Below are 22,049 nucleotides of genomic sequence, written 5' to 3'. Positions count from 1 at the left end.
CATGTGTTGTGTGTGGCTCATATATTTGTGTGCATGCACACGTGCAAAGGAGCTCTGCAGCTCTGTAGATGAGGAAACAAAGGCCCACAGAGACCAAGTGTCAAGTTCCCAGAGTCACATAGCCAGGAAATGTTAAAAAGGGGACTGAAAGCCAGACCTCTGACACCAAGTGCAGTGTTTTTCCCATACCACAGACGAGTTCTGCACAGGTTGTCAATCCAACCACATACAGTAATCTGAACAAATGGAAGTTGAGTATCTGTCAGGGAACAATGAAAATGCACAAGATGGGCTGATCGGGTCACACTGCATTACATACAAGGAATCATGAAGAAGTAGAATGAAAGATGTCATAAAAAACATGAACACAAAAAAATATGTAAATCTTATGCAGTGAGAGTGAGGGAAAGTAATTAATGTATATATTTTCAGACTTTTTCGATATTTGGTTTACTGATGTTTTTTCTTTCCTTCCTCTTTTTTTTTCTTTAAAAATATTATTTGTTATATGAGGTGGGTCCCTGGGAGGGGGAAGTGGAAAGAATGAGAGAAATTCTGGTGATATAAAAATGTTCAGTCATTTTCAGTTGTGTCCGACTCTTTGTGATCCCATTTGGGGTTTTCTTGGTGAGGATACTGTACTGGTTTGCCATTTCCTTCTTCAGCACATTTTACAGATGAGGAAACTGAGGCAAACAAGGTTAAGTGACTTGCTCAGAGTCACACAACTAGTAAGCATCTGAGGCCAGATTTGAACACACAAAGATGAGTCTTCCTGACTCCAGGTAAAAAACAAAGGAGATAAATAAAAATTTATTTCAAAAAAAGAAGTATGATGAAACGAAACACACAAAACAAGGAAATTTTAAGAAGAAAGTCAAACTTCTGTTATAAATCTCTTTCTTTCTTGAAAATAAATGAATTTTCACTCCTGATTATAGTTATAAAAGATTAGGCTGTAGGCATATCCTGCATAAAACCATTAATTGGTTCCATGAAAATGCCAGTTTAGGCAAAACAATGATAGAGAGCAGAGGTAGGCATATGAAAACAGGCATTGGGCAGAATTTGGCCATGGTTTGCTGACCCCTTCTATAGATGACACTGTTCCAAGGAACAGTGTTATGAATGGGAGCTTTGTCCCTACTTGGCCAAATTAACACTACAAAAGCTGAAAATGTGTACCGAAATTGGATTCTGTATTATTTAATCATGATAATACAGGTTTGGGTTAACGATATTATTGTGAAAGGTAGCAAAACATAGGAGAAAACTGGCTTTGGAGTCAAGAAGACCTACATTCAAATAGTAAGTTTGGCATAGACTGGCTGTATGACCTCAGGCAAGCCACCTACCCTTTAATCAAGAGTGTGCTGGTAAAAGTTTAACAACTGGCTCTCTGGGAAAAAAAATACACAAGACATACTTTTTTTCTTACATACTTTATTTATTTTAACATTCTTTTTTTTCTTAATTTTTAGTTCCAAATTATTTCCCTCCCTCCAGCCTCCCCCACTCATTGAGAAGGCACATAATATGATATCAATTATACATGTGAAGTCATGTAAAACATATTTTCAGAGGCAGAGCCAAGATGGCAGAGTGAAAGCAGTGACTTGCTTGAGCTCTCCTCCAAACCTCTCCAAATACTCATAAAAAATGGCTCTAAACAAATTCTGAAGCAGCAGAACCCATAAAAAGACAGAGTGAAACAAATTTCCAGCCCAAGGCAACCTGGATGATCGATCAGAAAGGTGTATCGCGCAGGGCTGGGAGCACAGTGCGGCACAGCATGGGCGCGCAGGCCGCAGCAAACCTGGAGCAGGCCTCAGAGGACTGAATCTCGGGCAGCTGTGGAGGTTTCCAGACTCCTTAATCCACCAATGCCAAAGACAACTTAGAAGGTCAGTGGAAAAAGTCTGTTTCTGGGTGCTGAGAAAGGAAGATGGGGTTTCAGCTCCATTCCCCAAGAGAGTGGCCCTGTGGGGGGGCAGCTGCTTCCCGAGCTTCCAGCCCACAGACTGAGGGGGAATCCAGTGGCTGATCAGAGAGGGATTGCAGGGATCTCTTTGCCAGTGCTGAGGCAGGAATCTCTTGCTTTGCCCTGTGTGGATCTGGGCCACAGTTCTGGGCAGTGGTGCTGGGATGAGGAGGAGCACTGGCTTGGTGGAGCTTGTAGTGGTTGTGGAGAGGAGCCCCTCCTCACAGTTACAGGACAGAAAGGAGTACTTGTAGTCGCAGGCCAGGAAAGGAGTAAACACCTAGCCCCTTATCATACCACCTTGGAAGAACTGAAAATTTACGGGTCCCTACAAGTATCTCTGAAAACAGCTGTACAAACCCCGAAGCTTGGGACAGTACATTCTCCACATTGGAAGCAGATTCATACCTTAACAAAGAGTTTAAAACTCAAGTAATTGGCCGGGATCATGAGCAAGCAGCGCAAAAAGAGTCAGACTATATTATCTTACTTTGGTGAAAAAGAAGACCAAAATATACAACCAGAAGAAGACAACAAAGTCAAAGCCCCTACATCCGAAGCCTCCAAGAAAAATATGAATTGGTCCCAGGCCATGGAAGAGCTCAAAAACGATTTTGAGAAGCAAGTTAGAGAAGTAGAGGAAAAACTGAGAGTGATGCTAAAGGAGACCCAAAAAATACTGAAGAAAATAACACCTTAAAAAATAGCCTAACCCAAATGGCAAAAGAGGTCCAAAAAGCCAATGAGGAGAAAATGCCCTAAAAAGCAAAATTGGCCAGATGGAAAGGGAAGTCCAAAAGCTTACTGAAGAAAATACTTCCTTAAAAATTAGAATAGAGCAATTGGAAGATAGTGACTTTATGAGAAATCACGACACAGTAGAACAAATCCAAAAGAATGAAAAATTAGAAAACAATGTGAAATATCTCATTGGAAAAACAACTGACCTGGAAAATAGATCCAGGAGAGAGAATTTAAAAATTATTGGACTATCTGAAAGCCATGATCAAAAAAAGAGCCTAGACATCATCTTTCAAGAAATTATCAAGGAAAACTGCCCTGATATAGTAGAACCAGAGGGCAAAATAGAAATTGAAAGAATCCACAGATCTCCTCCTGAAAGAGATCCCCAAAGGAAAACTCCTAGGAATATTGTAGCCAAATTCCAGAGTTCCCAGGTCAAGGAGAAAATATTACAAGCTGCCAGAAGGAAACAGTTCAAGTACTGTGGAACACAATCAGGATAACACAAGATTTAGCAGCTTCTACATTAAAGGACCACAGGGCATGGAATATAATATTTCTGGAGGGCAAAGGAGATAGGATTACAACCAAGAATCACCTACCCAGCAAAACTGAGTATAATCCTTCAGGGGAAAAAATGGTCATTCAGTGAAATAGAGGACTTTCAAGCATTCTTGATGAAAAGACCAGAGCTGAATAGAAAATTTGACTTTCAAATACAGGACTCAAGTGGAACATGAAGAGGTAAACAGGAAAGAGAAATCATAAGAGACTTATTAAGATTGAACTGTTTACATTCCTGCATGGAAAGATGATATTTATAACTCATGAGACCTTTGTCAGTATCAGGGTAGTTGGAGGAAAAAATTATATGTATGTATATGTAGATAGATAGATAGAGGGCACAGGGTGAGTTGAAGATTAAGGGGTCATATCTGGAGAATAAAATTAAGGGATGAGAGAGGATTATACTCGGAGAAGAAGAAAGGGAGAGGTAGAATGGGGTAAATTATCTCACAAAAAAAAACAGAAAAGTCTCTTACAGTGGAAGGGGAAACGGGGAAGGTGAGAGGGAATGAGTGAATCTTATTCTCATAGGATTTGGCTTAAGGAGGGAATAACATACACATTCAATTGGGTATGGAAATCTGTCTTACCCTACAGGAAAATGGGGGAAAGGGGACAAGAGAGCAGGGGGATGATAGAGAGGAGGGCAGATTGGGAAAGGGGTTAATCAGAAGTAAATACTTCTGAGGAGGGACAGGGTCAAAAGAAAGAATAGAATAAATGGGAGGGCAGGATAGGATTAAGGGAAATAGAGTTAGTTTTTCACAACATGTCTACTATGGATATGTTTTGCATAACTGCACATGTACAACTTATATTGAGTTGCTTGCCTTTTCAATGAGGGTGGGTGGAGAGGGAGGAAGGGAGAAAATTTGAAACCTAAAGTTTTAAAAATATATGTTTAAAAAAAATGTTTTCACATGCTACTGGGAAATAAATATAGGAAATGGGATACAGAAGTCTATCCTGCTCTACAGGAAAATAGAAGGGGAAGGGGATAAGAGAAGGGGAGAGAGATAGATGAGAGGACAGAGGAAGGGATATTCAGAATGCATGCCATCTTGGGGTGGGGAGAGAGGGGAGAAGGGGTGAAAATTTGGAACTCAAAAACTTGTGGAAGTGAATGTTGAAAACTAAAAATAAATAAATTTTTATAAAAAACATATTGGTTATTTTATCCAAAAAAAGCAAGGGGAAAAAAAGTTTAAAAAGTATGTTTTCAATCTGCCCTCAAAGTTTGTCAGTTCTTTCTCTGGATGTGGATAATATGTTTTCATCATGAGTCCTTGGAATTGTCTTGGATCATTGCATTGATTAGAGTAGCTAAGTCATTCATAGTTGACCATTGTGTAATATTGCTGTTTCTGTGTACAATGTTCTCCTGGTTCTGCTCAGTGCACTTTACATCTGTTTATATAAGTCTTCCCGGATTTTTCTGAAACCATCCCCCTCATCATTTCTAATAGCACAAATTTTCCGTCATAATCACATATGACAACTTGTCATCCATTCCCCAACTGATGGGCATCCCCTCAACTTTCAATTCTTTGCCACCACAAAAAGAGCTTCTATAAATACTTTAGTACAAATAGGGGTCCCTTTCCTTTTTCTTTGATTTCTTTGGGATATAAAACTAGTAGACATGACACACTTTTAGGTTTAATCTGTATTATTAACATTTTTCCATTACTTTCATAAGTTTAGAAAGTCAAAAAAACAATTTGACCCTGATTTGTAACATTTGCCAATTTCCAAGTGTAAATGATGATAGTGAAAATTTCACAATTGATTTTGGGAGCCAGTCCAAGCTGGCTTCAGCTCACCTCATCCACAGTGCTCCCAGAGAGTGTTCTAAGATTATAAGTTGCAGAACAATGACTGATCTGCTTTGGTAAAGAAAATCTCCTTACCCAGAGTTTGTTGGAGCAATGCAATCAGAAAGCCATACTTTGCTTTTTTTAATCTATTTTTTATAATTAATTAATTAATTTTTAGTTTTCAAAATTTACTTCTGTAAGATTTTGAGTTTTAAATATTCTCCACTTTCCTCTCTTCTCCACTCCCCAAGACAGCATGCAATCTGATATAGGCTCTCCTTGTACATTTATATTAAATGTATTTTCACATTAGTCATGTTGCAAAGAATTAGAATGAATGGGAGGAACCACGAGAAAGAAGAAACAAAACAAAACAACAAAAGAAAAGGAGAGCAAATAGTATGCTTCCATCTGCATTCAGATTCCAAAGTTTTTTGTCTGGATATGGATAGCATTTTCCATCATGAGTCTTTTGGAGTTGTCTTAGATCCTTGCATTGCTGAGAAGAGCTAAGTCTATCAAAGTCAGTCACTGCACAATGTGACTGTTACTATATGCAGTGTTTTCTTGGTTCTGCTCATTTCACTCTGCATCAGTCCATACCAGTCTTTCTAGGTTTTTCTGAAGTCCGTCTGCACATCATTTCTTATAGCACAGTAGTATTCCATTACATTCATATACCACAACTTGTTCAGCCATTCCCCAATTGATGGCCATCCCTCAATTTCCAGTTCTTGGCCACCATAAAAAGAGCTACTATAAATATTTTTGTATATGTGGGTCCATTTCCCATTTTTATGATCTCTTTGGGATACAGACCTAGAAGTGGTATTGCTGGGTCAAAGAGTATGCCCTTTGCCGCCTCATTTCTAAAATATATAGAGAAGTCAAATTTATAAGAATACAAACCATTCCCCATTGATATGGTCAAAAGATATGAACAGACAGTTCTGAGATGAAGAAATTAAAACCATTTACAGTCATATGAAAAAATGCTGTAAATCATTATTGATTAGAGAAATACAAATCAAAACAACTCTGAGGTACCACATCACACCTATCAGATTGGCCAACATGACAAAACAGGAAAATGATAAATGTTGGAGAAGATGTGGGAAAATTGGAACACTAATAATGCATTGTTGGTGGAGTTGTGAAATGATCCAACCATTTTGGAGAACAATTTGGAACTATGCCCAAAGGGCTACAAAAATGTGCATACCCTTTGGCCCAGCAAAAACACTTCTAGGGCTGTATCCCAAAAAGACCATACAAATGGGAAAAGGACTCACATGTACAAAAATATTCATAGCAGCTTTTTTTTGTGGTGGCAAAGAATTGGAAATTGAGAGGATGCCCATCAATTGGGGAATGGCTGAGCAAGTTGTGGTATATGAATGTAATGGAATACTATTGTGCTATAAGAAATGATGAACAGGCTGACTTCAGAAAAACCTGAAAAGACTTGTATGATCTGATGCTGAGTGAAATGAGCAGAGCCAAAAGAATGTTGAATACAATAACAGCCACGTTGTGCAATGATTAATATTGATAAACTTAACCCTTCCCAGCAATACAAGGATCTAAGACATCTCCAGAGGCCTTGTGATGGAAAATGCTATCTACATCCAAAGAAAGAGCTATGAAAGTTGAATTGCTATCTTTTTTTTCTCTTCTGTTGAGCTTTGTTTCCTCTTTCTCATGATTCCTCCTATTGGTTTTAATTTTTATTTACAATGCCACTAATGTGAAAATATGTTTGATAGGAATGTAAATGTATAGCTATATCATATTGTACGCTGTCTGGGGGGGGTGGGAAGGAAGGGGGAGAAAAATTCTATACTCAAAAACATATGGAAGTGATTATTGATAAATCAAAATAAATTAATAAAATTTAAAAAAACAAAAAACAAAACAAAACAAAAAAAAGAGTGTGCCCTTTGGGCAGAGAGCCGCATTTTTAAAGAAAGATAAAAAATAATATTGTTTAGGGCAATGGGGAAAGCCCTTCTGCTTGAGTGTCCCAGTCAGTGCAAATCAAAGACAGTGGCCATCCACATGGGGAAGGGCCAGCAGCAAGGAGATTTCTCTGCTGGTGGTCATTGCCTCCTCCATAACTTGTCTTTTTGTGTCTGTTGTGCTGGATTGTTCTTTAGCATGAGTCCCCTGCACCTTTGACTCTTGTAGATGGAGTGACTGTTGTATGTAGTACTCATGAATCTGGCTGATTCAACCTCTGCAGCTGTCAAGAGTATTCCATTTTCTGTTCAGTTTCATTCAACAAACATTTATTAGGTTCCTATAATGTGCTTTTTTCTCCCTAGGCAATGGAAATACAAATATAGATATGACATAGTCCCTGATCTCAAAGAATTTTCATTCTAATGAGGGAAGGGTCCTGCCAAAATGCTATGATATAGAAGAGAGTATAAGTGCAAAGAGTAAATTGAGGCAAAGAACTATGAAAAATGTCAGGAAGGAATAATCTCTTTTAACTGGTGAATCAGAGAAGGCTTCATGGAAGAAGTGATGCCTGCATTGGGTCCTGATGTATGAAAATATGACCTTTAAAAAATGGAGCTTTGGGATAGGATGGTGAGGGTGAGGAAAGAGTCCATTCCAGGCATAGGAGATGAAAGAAGTGAAAGTATAGAGCTAGAAGAGGAGAAAGGGGAAATCAGAGATTTTCTTTGTTGTCGTTTGTTTCAATAGTGTCCAACTCTTTATGACCTCATTTGGGGTTTTCTTGGTGAAGATAATAGAGTGGTTTGCCATTTCCTTCTCCAGCTCATTTTACAGATGAGAAAACTGAGGTAAATTGGGTTAAATGACTTGCCCTGTATCATACAGCTTATAAATGTCTGAAGCGGGATTTGAACTCAGGTCCTCTTGACTCCAGGTCCAGTGGTCTATGCATTGTACTACCTGGCTGTCCAGGAATAAGTTGCATTGTTATTGTTTTGTTTCAGTTATGTCTGATTCTTTGTGAGTGTGTTTGGATTTTTTTGGCAAAGAAAGTGGAATGGTTTACCATTTACTTCTCTAGCTCATTTTTATTCAGTAGCGTGGGAATAAAAACTGGTTGCCTGAAACCTTAACACAACATAGTGTGAGGGAAAGACATTTGGAAGTGGCTTTGAAATCAGAAGGTGTAAATTCCAGTACAAGCTGTACAAACACCAAACTACTTAACCTCTCTGGGCCTCAGTTTCTTCTTCTGTATAATTTAGGACATGGTGGACTGAATGGCCTTTAACACGCTATCCCACTCCCACTCCCCAGCTCTGACTGTTTTTGGTCCTAAATTGGGCAAAGAAAGAAGAGCTCACAGTAGGATGGCCATAGTGTGATGGAAACATCATTAGGGGAACAAAGCCTGCCATGCCCACATAAAGAAAGGTCTTAGTATAAACCTCAGACTGGCTCCCCCAAGTGCACAAGGGAAACTGCACTAGGCCAAGTCAGAGAACAATGGCATTTGGGCTGACAAAATATAAACACATTAAAAGTTATATAACATTGCAGGACAATAGAAGATTTGTCACATGGGGAAGCATAACATTCATCTGTTGTGTTGTTTTTCAGTCATATCAGGTTCTTCATGCCCCAGTTTGGGGTTTTCTTGGAAAAGATACTGGAGTGGTTTGCGAGTCCCTTCTCTAGCTCATTTTACAGATGAGGAAACAGAGGCAAACAGGGTTTAGTGATTTGCCCATGGTCACATAGCTAGTAAGTATCTGAGGCTGGATTTGAACTCACAAAGAAGAGTCTTCCTGACTCCAGGATCAGCACTTTATCCACTGTGCCACATAGCTGCCCAGTTGTTTATCTATTGAGACATATACCCAGATAAGTGCTAGAAGTTCAGAGAGGAGAAGAGGTTGTTAATGGTCTGAAACATGAACTAGAGATTGAAGAACGTGTTGATTATGAATAGATAGGAGAAAGGTGAGAGAAGGGAGGAGAAAGAGTATTTTAAGGAGTAGGAATTGACATTGGAAAGCATAGACCAGCAAGTAATCCAGTTTGGCTAGAGTGCCAGCATTGTACTAGGGAAGTAATGGGGATAAATTTGGAAGAGTAGGTTGAGGCCACATTGTGAAGAATTTTAAATGTCAGGAGTTTGGACTCTATCCTGTGGGCAATGGGGAGCCATTGAAGGTTTATGGTTGAGAGTATACTGTGATACATGTATAACCTATATCAGATTGCTTGCCATCTCAGTGAGGAGAAGAAGGGAGGGAGAGAATTTGGAACTCAAAATTTTTTTTAAAAATGAATGTTAAAAATTTTTTTTACATGTAATTAAGGAAAAAAATAAAATATTAAATATTTTTAAAAGAGTATACTGTGATAAAAGTGGTGCTTTAAGATTAATGTGGCAGTAGTGTCTAGGATGGATTGAAGCCAAAAGCTGGAAATTAGGAGGAACTCAAGACCAGTGAAGAACTTAAGATCTTTGTTATAGTTCTTTCTCGCCACATGGATTCTTTCCTCTGAAGTTACACAATTGGGAAGCTATGCTTTAAATAGGTTCTAATAATAACAATAAAACAATAACCTAATAATAAAATAATAACAATCAAATAACATAATAACAATAAAAATGAATTGAACCTGATTTTGGCAGCTCTCTTTGGGAAAACACCTAGCATGCGGCTGGGATGGTACAGATACCTGGCTTGGCAAAAGCAGTCATCAGTATGCTAGACCTGACAGCTTGCAGGAGTTGGGGGCTTTAAAGAACTGCTGGAAATTACTGTAGAGAAGGTGAAAATAGACTCTTCTGCTCTGCCAACATGTTCCTGAGCTTGGAAGCCAGCACATTTTCTACTCACTGGCTAATTCTTTTTGTTTCTCTCCCCAAGCCTTACCTCCTTAAAAAAAAAAAGCTTAATTGATGCCTTTTTTTTTTTACATCATGGCATGTCTGCATCTCTCTTCCCTCATCACCCAAAGCACATCCTAGATTTTAACTTTCTCCCAACAAAGAAAACGCTTCAGCAAAAACAACTAATACAGTGTCCAAATCTCAAAGTGTATGTACTATTCTGCTTCTACAGTCCTTCACCTCTCTGCTCAGAAGAGGGAAGTATGGTTTATAACCTGTTCTCAGGACCATTATTGGTTTTATTTACTCAGAGTTTGGCTTCTCTTTAATGATCTTTTCAATTATATTGTTGTTGTTATTGTATCTATGGCTTTCTTCCCTTTTAAGGAGGTGATTTATGCTCAGCCTTAGACATAGACAGGTGGAGGGAAGGGAAGAAAAGAGAACAAGCATTTACTAAGCACCTACTATGTGCCAGACATTGCTATGCTAAATGCTTAATAAATACCATCTCATTTGATCCTCACAACAACCTCGTGAGGTAAGTGCTATTATTATCTCCATTTTACAGTTGAGGAAACTGAGGCAGACAGCGGTTAAGTGAATTGCATAGGGTCATACAGCTCGTAAGTGTCATGTGTATGAGGCTGGATTTGAACTCAGGTCTTCCTGACTCCAAAGCCAGAGCTCTATCTACTGCGCCACCTAACTGCCCCCAGATGTTACTTGTTAAAGATGCTCTCATTATACTTAATGCTGTGTCCATCACCACCCTTCCCTTTCTGAGGATTCTAACATCCTGCCAAAGCTCATGCAAATGCTTTGGCCAGAAGGGACCTTTTTTTCTGTATCACATATGTTTATGTCATTGTATGCTTTCATTCTTGACATGGATCGGTATATTGAGTGTTTAAGGAAGAATGGCAGACTCTGGTCACTTCAACATCCTAAATCCATCTTGAAGAAATTAGTTCAGTTCTCTACCTGGTGGAGTGGGGTGAGAAAATGGAGAATAATAAACATCTAGGGATATATTGATGGAAGGTATGCTGACTTTGCTCTTTCAGGTACAGAAGAGGCAGGAAGTGGGACCTCTGAGCCACGGTATATCACAGACACAGGAGGAAGTGATGAAAATGAATTTGACGTTGATGACTCTGATTTTGACATTTACATTGAAGAGGTAACAAAAGTCTTCATTCTTGAAGCTGAATGTGTTTTTGTTTTCTAGTAAAACCATGTAAGTTAGTCAACGGACTGTGAACCTTTAGCTTGAAATTTTAAATAGATCAATTTGTCTTGAAACTGTCATTTTCTATGGACATTCCACTCCAGGTATTTTTAAATTAACATCAGCCAAGCCAAATCCCAACCATGATGGGTCATTTGTTCACTGGCTTCACAATCTGGAGACAAGAAAAAACTTTTAGATTTCATAGTAAGTGGAATGTTAAAAATTCAACTGCCATATTGAGGGGGAAAACACGAATTCTCTCACCACTTGGCCCTTCTTCATGGGAAGTAATTAGCTTCCAAAAAACTCTTTAGTTCTATCTTTTCCATTGATTAGCTGTGTAGCTTGAGCCAGTTACTTGACATCCTTGGATCCCAATTTCTACTAAATAGGGATAATAATCCTTGCCCTACCTACTGTTCAGGGTTATATCAAGACCAATTAAACTATGCTCTAAATAGATACAAAAGATAATGCAAACGTAAGGCAGTGATGATGATGGTGATGATTGGCATGCAGATTGGGATAGGGATGGTGATGATGATCAATCAGTCAATCAACAAGCATTTATTAAGCACCTACTGTGTGATGTGTTGGGAACACCAAGACAAAAATCAAACAGTCCGTTCCCTCAGGGATGATAGGGACAGAGATATTGGTCATAGTGATGGGGATTGTGAGGATAAAAATAGGGACGGTTCTTGGTGATGACAATGATCTAAATGGGAATAAGGATGAGAGTGATGAGGAGGGGAATGTATATGGGGATAGGAATAATTATAATAATAATGGTAATGATGTTCATAATGATGACAGCAATAATGTGACTGTTTCCTTCTTATCTTTCCTCTTACATTAGATCAAATCACTTCCTGCCATCAAAGGAAGCCATAGGAAATTTTTCGTGGAAACCAAGATGCCTCCTAGATCTAGCCCAAAGTATCTTTCAAGGCCTATGCCGCCTACCTCAGTTTCCCCTATCACTACCACACCAGTCCACCATACCACCACAGCAAAGGCAGAGAGGAAGAGTGGCATGGCTGCAATGACAGGGCTCTTTGACATGTCCTGTGATGAAACTATCTGCTCAGCTAATAGCTTCTGTGTCAATGACTACAACCTGGGTGGTTCTCGATGCCACTGCAACCTTGGCAAAGGTGGTGAGAATTGTGCAGAAGGTAAGTCCTCCCAGAGGTGCTCAGTCAACATTGGAGAGAATGGTAGACATAGAGGTACCTGGGATCTAGAACAGTTCCATTCTCCATAGGTTCCTTTCTCTGAGCCCACTCCTAGAGGTGCACCCCAGCTGTGTATGGTCTGTGAGAGTTAACCCCTTGTAGTAAACTTAGTAGGAGATAAGATCACGTAGACATAACCATGAAGTTTTGTGTTTAATTTGTTGCAGTTTTTTAGACTGTATCTCTTATTTCATTGGTATGGGAAATTTCCAGTGAGGAAACTCCCTCAACCAATACTAATTAGTACCTACTTTGTGCTTTATGATCTTAGCTACCTGGAGCACTGAGAGGTTGTGATTCATGCAGAGTCATGTAGTGTCATAGATGGCACTTGACCCCAGGTCTTCTTTACTCCAAGGAAAATTCTCTATCCATTATGCCAACCTGACTCTCAGAGTCCTGTATACATATGGTGCTATTATTGGGTGCTGATCATGCGAGAGAATCTCATGTATTTTGTACACAAGCTAAATCCTTTTGGCACTGAAGGGAATCAGAGACTAACTTACAGATCATTGTTTGAGAGAGCGGAAAGTTGAGGGGTGAATTGCAGTGTTAGTTCTGGGGTGCACATGACTGGTGAAATTTATATTACAAAAAAGGGGATTTCCTACTCAAACGTGCAGTAAAGGAAAAGGAGATCCCTCTTTAAAACTATCATTACATTGTCAGGAAATTCACCTTCTCTAGGCACCTAATTTCCATCCCTAATCACAGAACCATAAAATCACATTAGCCTAGAATAAGAGGAATAACTGAGCACAATGATGAAAGGACAAAGACCCATCGGGCTTACCATATTGTCAACTAACTCTGACTAATAATACAAGGGATTCTCCATCTTTAATATTCACCCAAAGGTATTTCAAGTTAAATATATATCAATTTCTGCTCTTGGGGAATGAGAAAACTGAATTCTTTTCTCTTTCCTTTTCAGATATTTTCATCCAATATCCTCAGTTCTTTGGCCACTCCTACTTAACCATGGAACCACTAAAGAACTCTTATCAAGCATTTCAGATCACCCTTGAATTTAGGGTAAGAAAGATATAATTGTGCTATACAATCCAAGTCTATTCCAGGGCACAGAATGTCTGTCTTCACTATTATGTATTTTACTAAATGAATCAAATCAAGTAAGTATAGAGTTGAAGGAAATCTCTTGGGTGGCTTAGATGACTCAGAAGGGTTTGGTGAAGGAAAACTGTTCTGTTATCTTGTTTCATTCTCCTGTCCTACTTACCTGGAGGCAGGAAGCCAGCCTATAGAATGCCATGCTATGGAGTTATGAAGCAGCTCAGTGAAAAGATTTTTTTTTTAAATGAATGACCTTTTATGAAACTTGAGTTTGGTAAGCTTGAGATGGATCTTACCTGTGCTTGCTGCTTTGCATAGATGAGTTTTGTCCAAGCCCCAACCTTAGATCAAGCCAGGTTAATAAAGAGAAAGTCTAAAAACAGCTAAGCCTTCTTTCTGTCATAGATCCACAAAACTCTAACCCCCATTTGCATTCACACATTTGCCCCTTTGTAACATCATAGAATAGGAGAATGTTTAAGGATTTCTAATGTCGAAAAACTTCCAGATGGGGCTTTATTGGAGAACAGGTACTCATTCTTCATGTGGCTTTTGTTCTGACAATAACAGGCAGAAACGGAAGACGGCTTACTGTTGTATTGTGGAGAAAATGAACATGGAAGGGGAGATTTTATGTCATTGGCAATCGTCCGGCGTTCTCTCCAGTTCAGGTAACACCTGACAAAAATAGTGTCTTTTCCAATGTGAGTTCTAGTCAGTTTGTTTGGCCAACTGGCAAAAAAAAAAATTAACTAGCATGTGTACTTAAAGGTCATAGCAGGAAATGGGGAAGAAGTGAAATGTTATGTCATGAACTTACTTGTATCACTACCCCACAAGGAAAAATGGGAGAACTGGGGGGTGGTAACAGTGTCCAAGGATTCTTAGAATGGCCTGCGACAATTCATTTCTCTTAACCTCAGTTTACCTTCAAAAAAAGAGGCATCAAAGCAATGTGTGGGTCCAAGAGAACTCTTCAGCCTTCAGACATGAAAGTTAAAAGATTATACGATCAAAGTTTATAAATCATGAACAGTTGAAACTATGATTACAACTATCTCAGCATATTGAACTTCTGGGGTCTCCCTTGAAACTTAAAAGAGGGTCAGTTTTTGGCTCCTTATGTCAACTGAGGCTGAGCATATTGAGGAAGTGTTTTGAAGGTGGGCTTTATTTAGATGTGGATGGTGGAAGACAGAGACAGCACTTCCCAGCATTTTCTGAAATGGAGTCCTTTTAGCTTCCTAATACATCATAAAAGAATCACAAGGGGAGTCACAGAAACTGATCCCCCATATTCCTGGGAAGTTCCATTTCACCTTGTTCCTTTAGTCCTGAACTCTTTTCTGTAAGCCAGATCCCAGTGTGACAACTTTGAGTTGATCTGAGGTTTTCTTGGCTGGAGAGTAAAAGGGATATGAAGGTGCAATAGAATATCCTAAAGAGGTTGTAGGCTGCTGAAGTTTAAGAATCATTCAAAAAAGTTATGCCTTTTAGTGTCAAGGTAGTTTGGGTGGATGCTGGGAAGGAGTCATACCCATCCTAGTTGGGCTAGAATTGGGGTCTTTGGCTTTTTCCTAATGGGGAGCTACTTTGGATTATGGGGAGATTTTATGGGGGAAGATACTGATATTGCAAATTCCTGTTGGAGTGGCTATTGGTTACTCTCTTGTTCCTTCCCTAAGAGTGTCTGGGTGAGGGAACTAGTGGTGGTCATAGGTGAGACTGACCAGGTAAGGCTTGTAGTTTGCCTGACCAATCTTGACTATCTAGTTAGGGGTCTTTTGGAACAAAAGAATAATAGATAGGGAGAAAGTAGATTGGTGTGCCAAATTAAGACAAAGAGAACACTTTACCCCACAAGTATTCCTTCCTGCTCCAAATTCATCCCTCAGTGGGATGCTGCTATGGAAAAAAATGGATTGCATATTTCACGCAGTTGGGCACAAGCAGCTGTTTTGACAACCTTGCCAATCAGAACTCAAAGGCTTGGTTTTCACATTTTTATTAATACCATCTAGCCTGCCAACTTGGGAGCTAGAAGAGTCCTTGGAGAAATGACTGGGATAGGAGTGACTCACATTCTAAAAATCTGTTCCTTCAGTCCATTTCAGGCAGTTGACAATCTCTACAATGCATCGTGTAGAGGTAAGGGGTATAATTGCTCAGGCTTTTTTTTCCTGTGAAAAGAGCCAAGTTTTCAACGTAAAAGCTATTTTGACTCAGTCAAGTCAGCCAGACTTAGATCAATAAAAATATTTATATAGCACCTACATATACCAGGCACTGTGCTAAGCACTTTACAATATCATCTCATTTGATCCTCACAACAGCCCTAGGAAGTTAGGTATTATTATTATCCTCATTTTACAGATGAGAACACAGAGACAAACAGAGGTCAAGTGACTGGCCCATAGTTACACAGATGTTAAGTTTCTAAGGCCAGATTTGAACTCAGGTCTTCCTAACTCCAGGCCTGCAGCTCTATCTACTGTGCCACCTAGCTGTCCCTCCATCCATATGTGAATGGTAGGGTGGGATGGTTGGTTTTTGTTTTTTGTTTTGTTTTGTTTTAGATCTCAAATGTGCCTCTGAACAGATTCAGTCTGAATACCAAGAGAGTTCCTTCTGGCAAGAGAAGAAATGAGACTATTTGACAAGCACTTTCTCCTCTCCTCCTTCTCTCCAGATTTAATTGTGGAACGGGGGTGGCCATCATTATGAGTGAAAGCAAAAATAAAACTAGGCAGCTGGCACACTGTCAGCATCTACAGGGATGGACTGAATGGGCTACTCCAGGTGAACAATGGCACCCCAGCGACAGGCCAGTCTCAGGTGAGTTTTTCACTTCCATGTGTTCTCTCCCACACTAGCCCATTGTTTGTAGATCATAGAGTTCCAGATGTGGAAGGGACCATGCAGGCTCAACCCACACCTCATGGAGGAAACTTCTATGATATCCCCCAGCAAGTGGTCATTCATACCCCAGCTGGAACTTTGCCCAATTTCAGGGAAACTCACTACTTCATGAGCTAACTCATTCCCATTTTTCTGTAGCCTTAATTTTTTGAAATATAGGCAGCATGGTGCAGTGCATAGCTAGGACAGCCTTAGCAATGATTTCTGCCTCAGACACACATTAGCAGTGTGACCGTGGGTAAATTACTGATTTCTTAGTGTCCCTTTCTAAGATATACATCTGAGTCAGTTGAGCTAGACATCCACACTGATAAAATCATAGATACATATCCAAAAATAATCAGGAAGTTCTTCTTAAGATCGAGCTAAAAATCTATCTCTTTAAAATTTGTTGTAGTTCCGTTCTTTAGAGTAACATGTTGTTGTTTTTGTTATTGTTGTTCAATTGTTTCAGTCACATCCAACTCTTTGTGGCCCCATTTGGGGTTTTCTTAGCACAGATACCAGATTGGTTTTCCACTTCCTTCTCCAGTTCATTTTACAGATGAGAAAACTGAGGCAAATAGGGTTAAATGACTTTTGCAGGGTGACACAGCTAGTGTCTGGGGCCAGATTCGAACTCACAAAGATGTGTCTTTCTGAATTCAGGCCCACCAGTTTATCCACTGTGTCATCTGGCTGCCCTTGGGAACTGAGGATAGGGACATAATAAATGAAACCATCTCTATTCACAGCTACTAAGGTATCATCTTTGTACACACATATATTTGCTGACACATACACAGAAAGCCTTATTCTCTTAGTACTGTGACTTTAAAGTTAGGAATGGTGGAAAAAGGCCAGTACCAGGAGAATTGAGCCTATTATTATTATCAAACCAAAAAGCACCAATATATCACAATCTTTTGATTAAAGAGCTCTGCAAAGGTCACTTGTTTCAGTGTTTGAGAATAAGCCATTTATCAAGACTACGTCTGTAGGAAGTGGTGAAATATTTTTAGTGTTGGACTATAAAGTGACTCACCTTACCATTCCCATTTCTGTCATGCACTAGATAATTTTAATTTCTGGTTTGGAACAAACAATTTGGGTTAGCAAAATGCCCAGGGAACCTAACCTGCAATTATAACCAGGTAGGTAGCTGTGCTGTCAGAGGGGAAATGTGGCAAATATGCCTCTGTGTATCTGTGACATTCACTTCCTTTCTCCTTATGTCCATCTTTGCCCTCGCCCACTGGGGAGACATAATACATGAGAGCTCATTCCTCGAAGATTTAACGAAAACAAGGGTGGATAGAGACTACAACCTCTTTGATTCAGATCCCACTGCTTCTGAGCTCACAATAATTCAGACTGTGGCTCCTGTGAGATCAGGCAGACATAAGGCCAGAGTTTAGAGTGACATAAGCAATGACAGGAAGGAGAAGTCAGGATTTGTCTCAGGAAATCACGTAAGGGCTTTAATGAGAATCTTTAGTGACGACCGTGTTCATTTTTAGTAGGTTGACTGAAGTTCACTCTTGTGCAAGCCATGAAAAAGAAAGAGCTTGCTAAGCAAACAGCATAAAAACTGTAGGGCTGGAGAACAGTGGTCCCAGTTAGAGGGAAAGGCAAAGAGACTGCAATCACATTTTAAGGCCTCTTGAGTAATAACCTGAAGCATACAATGTACTAATTAGAAATCAATCAATCAATCAATCAATATGGAGGCCTGAAGGAGGGAGCTGGGGATGTATACATGAAAGTGAGGCAGTCCCTGCCTTCAGAGATCTTACATTCTCCTGAATTCTTATCTGTTTATTAAAGTATGAAATAAAATAAATATTGAATGTGTCTGCAAGGAATAAACTACAGATTTCTTTGCTAAATTTCCACAAATTAGACTTTTTGCAAATCCTACAGGATACCTTTCCACCCCCCTTCAAGAAAAAATCCTGGATTAATGAGGTCTTACAGGAATGAGAACATTCTTCAAGGACACCTTTGTCTTGTTCCCTTGAAAACCCAGCATGGTGTTTGGACTCAAAGTCAAAAATAACTAATCCAAATTGCATTTTTGTTATGTAGAACTGTAGAGCCAAAGAATATCAGAGCTGGAAAACCTAAACAGTCTCTTAGTCCAACTTGCTTATTTACTGATGAGAAACCTAAGGCCTGGGAGGGAGAAGTGACTTTCCCAATGTCACCCAGGTAGTGACGGAGCCAGGACTAGGATCTGGATATCCTGACTCCTGGCCAGTGTTTTCCCTGTGGTGCCAAAATGCACAAGACTTTGGTATCTTAGTTTGAGTTGCATTCATATTTTTCCACCCTAGAATTTAAAAACATAATTTGTTTAATTGCCACAGAGTTCTTTGAAACTTTGGCAGTAGGAGGCAGTGGATAAGGTTATATGTAGTAATTTCATTTGGTATTACCCCCTTTTTCAGATGAAGAAACAGAGGCACAAGAACAGTGAATAACAATGAGAGGCAGTGTGATATAGTGGAAAGAAAGCTGGACTGGGAGTCAGAAGATCTTAGCTGGAGCCCTGCCTCTGATAACTTACTAGCTGAGCGACTACAGGCAAATTATTTCACCCCTCTGAACCTCAGTTTCCCCATCTGTAAAATGGGGAGAATAATATGTAGTATCTACCTCACCGGGTTGTTCTGAGGCTCTAATGAGATAATGTGTTGAGCTAAAAGGACCATGCAAACGTGAGATATTAAATTACTAGGAGAGCTAGAAATAGAGCATTTGTGTTTTGGTGCCCTATGGGTTTCACCCACCACACAACTGTTCTTAACACAGAAGTATATTTTTTATTATTATTTTAACTTTATGAAAAATATTTCCCAATTACATGTAAAAACAATTTTTAACATTAATGTTAACATGTTCATTTGTGTTCCAAATTCTTTTTTCCCTTCCTCCCTTCTCCCCCTCATTGAGAAAGCAAGCAATTTGATATAGGTTATACGTGTGCAATCACACAAAACCTAAGAACATTGAAGTATCTTGCCTTTCCTCTGCCCACCTGCAAGAGAACTTGTCTGGAATCATACCCAATTAGGAACTATCCATGGTAGCTAATACAGTAATTTAGGGGTTCAAATTGTAAAAATTTAAAAAAAAATCCTAAGTTAAAATATTAAGCCCATCTCTTACCTCTTCATATTCTTCCTTTTAAAGTCTTTTGTGTGTGTTCATTGTTTGTTTCTCCTTGTTAAAGGGCCAGTACAGTAAAATTACATTCCGGACTCCTTTCTACCTTGGTGGGGTTCCCAGTGCCTATTGGCTGGTCAGAGCAACTGGAACAAACCGTGGCTTTAAGGGCTGTGTTCAGTCATTAGCCATCAATGGGAAGAAAATCGACTTGAGGCCCTGGCCACTCGGGAGGACACTAAGTGGGGCTGATGTAGGTAAGTACCACACATGGGATTGGGTAGAATTACATTCTAGTTTCTCTGAGCTGAGTTGGGTAAGAAAGTACTTGACAGAATGTTACTAATAAAACCAAAGGAGGGGCCGTGGACCAAAGAAGGCCAGGTTGAGCACTTCAAAGATGCATGTATCCAATATTTTAGAATTTCACCCCTCGACATTCCCTACTCACACACCCTGGGGCAGCGAAGTGTTGAAGTAGATAGAACGCTCGCTAGGCCTGAGTTCAAATGTGACCTCAGACACTTACTAGCTATGTGACCCTGGACAAGTCATTTAATCCTATTTGCTTCACTTTCCTCATCTGTAAAATGAGCTGGAGAAGGAAATGGCAAACCATTCCAGTATCTCTGCCAAGAAAACCCCAAATGGGTCATAAAGAGTCAGACATAACTGAAAAAATGATTCAACAACAACTACAATCCCTGGCCCTAAACTCAATACTCTATCCCTTGCCTGGTATTTGGGTCTTGCTAGTAGCAAAATAAATTTGTTGAATTGAATTAAATTGAATTGAGTCTAATTTTAAAAGGTAACTAACTTACTATAAGGCACCACAAGATAAATGGCAAATGAATGCTAATGTAATCACAATGGCAAGTGGTACTCTACATTTTACATAATGCTTTGCACACATCCAATCTCATCTGGTTGTCAGGACTTCCCTTTTAAGTAAGTAAGTAGTATATTATCCTCATTTTACACATGAGGAAACTGAGGCTCATAAAACTGAAAACAACTTGCTCATAGTCACAGCAGCTAGTAAGTGTTGAAGCTGTAATCTTAACCCAAGCCTTCTGACTCCGGATGGTCTCTCCACTATGTCACAGATGCCTACAGATTCTACAGCTATACGTTCTTAGGGGAACTGATGAATGTTGTAAGCTAAGGGGGAAAATAAAGAAAAAAAATAGATGAAATTCTTAAAACTTAAAATAAAATTTTAAATCTGAGCTGGGCCTTGAAAAATGGTCAGGGTTTTCATGAAATCATATTTAGTGCTGAAGGGATCTGAGAGGCCATGTAGTCCAATAGCTTCTTTAAGAAAGGTTAATTGCTTGCCCAAGGTTACATGGGTAGTAAGAGACAGTTATGATTTGAACCTAGGTCTTTTGATTCCAAATCCAATCTCCTTCCGCTGCGCCACAGTGCCTCCTTAGATTAAGAGGGGTAAGAGAGTTCTCTGGGTGGTAGGAATGCAAAAGCAAAAGATATGGGAACATATAGGGTGTTGTTTGACAAACAGTCATAAACCAGTTTCACTGGAGGAGATGGTTCACGGAATGGGAGAAAAGACTGGAAAGGAGATTGGGGCAAGATTATGGAAGCCTTGGAATTCCAGGCCAACGCCAATGTCTTATTTCGTAGACAATGGGGAACTAACTTCTTTTGGGAACAGGAGAATGAAATGACATGAATAAAGCAGTATTTTCAGGGAAATTCTGTCTGCAGAGTTCAGGAAAGACATATTTTAAGGAGGAGACTCAAGACAGAAGGCTATTGCCATAGCTTGGGAGCAAGGTGGGCAAGAATAATAATAACAGCTAAAAAGATTCTATTTAGGGTTTGGTGCTTAAAACATTTTAAGGAAATGGAAGAATTGTTGTTAGAGGATGCATCTAATATTCTACACCTGCTTACTAAAGGGAAAGAATTATTCCCCAGCCTTGCCACTCTTCCCCACTCCCACCTCCATTACCACTCCTGCATATCTGTCCTAGCATAAGATTTTCTTCTCCAAAAACAGATGTTTATAGACACTTTACTGTTCCACAAGTGACAGGTCCACATATGGAAGGGATAGGAATGACCAGCACTCCTATTTTCTCTTGGGTTCCTATGTCAACAATCTCCTCTGAGAAAGTAGAAAGTGAGGGAGAGATCCCTACCACCCACCAGTCTGGGATCGTGGAAGCAAAGATAGCTTGGCCAGTAGGGGAGCCCTTGGAAATCATATGGGCATGGCTGCCTCTGACCAGGATTGGGATGAAAGTTGTCTGCCTTTGTCTGGGATTCAATAACATCTCACCGCCAAACCCAGGCAACTCTTCTGTTTGATCTTGGGGCAGAATTCAAAGTAGAAGTACAACTTTAGCTTGTGTTAGTTTATTAAATTAAAACTAGACAGTCCAGGGCAGCTAGGTGGCGCTGTGGATAGAGCTCTGGCTTTGGAGTCAGGAGGACTAACTGTGTGACCCTGGGCAAGTCACTTAAC

General features: G+C 39.6%; 1 protein-coding gene across 1 annotated transcript in view; it reads left to right on the top strand.

Moving 5' to 3' along the window:
• Positions 1-22,049, top strand: part of EGFLAM (EGF like, fibronectin type III and laminin G domains) — a 253,564-nt gene that overhangs the window by 169,071 nt on the left and 62,444 nt on the right. Inside the window, 7 exon segments of the mRNA XM_020996039.2 lie at positions 11,008-11,123; positions 12,034-12,352; positions 13,350-13,450; positions 14,060-14,160; positions 16,179-16,221; positions 16,223-16,324; positions 19,623-19,812. Coding sequence (XP_020851698.1) covers positions 11,008-11,123; positions 12,034-12,352; positions 13,350-13,450; positions 14,060-14,160; positions 16,179-16,221; positions 16,223-16,324; positions 19,623-19,812 — 972 coding nt within the window.

The sequence above is a fragment of the Phascolarctos cinereus genome, unplaced genomic scaffold (assembly GCF_003287225.1).
Source record: "Phascolarctos cinereus isolate Bilbo 61053 unplaced genomic scaffold, phaCin_HiC Scaffold_4;HRSCAF=312, whole genome shotgun sequence".
NCBI lineage: Eukaryota > Metazoa > Chordata > Mammalia > Diprotodontia > Phascolarctidae > Phascolarctos > Phascolarctos cinereus.
The sequence above is the reverse complement of the archived record's forward strand: the minus strand, read 5'-3'. Positions and strand labels throughout refer to the sequence as shown.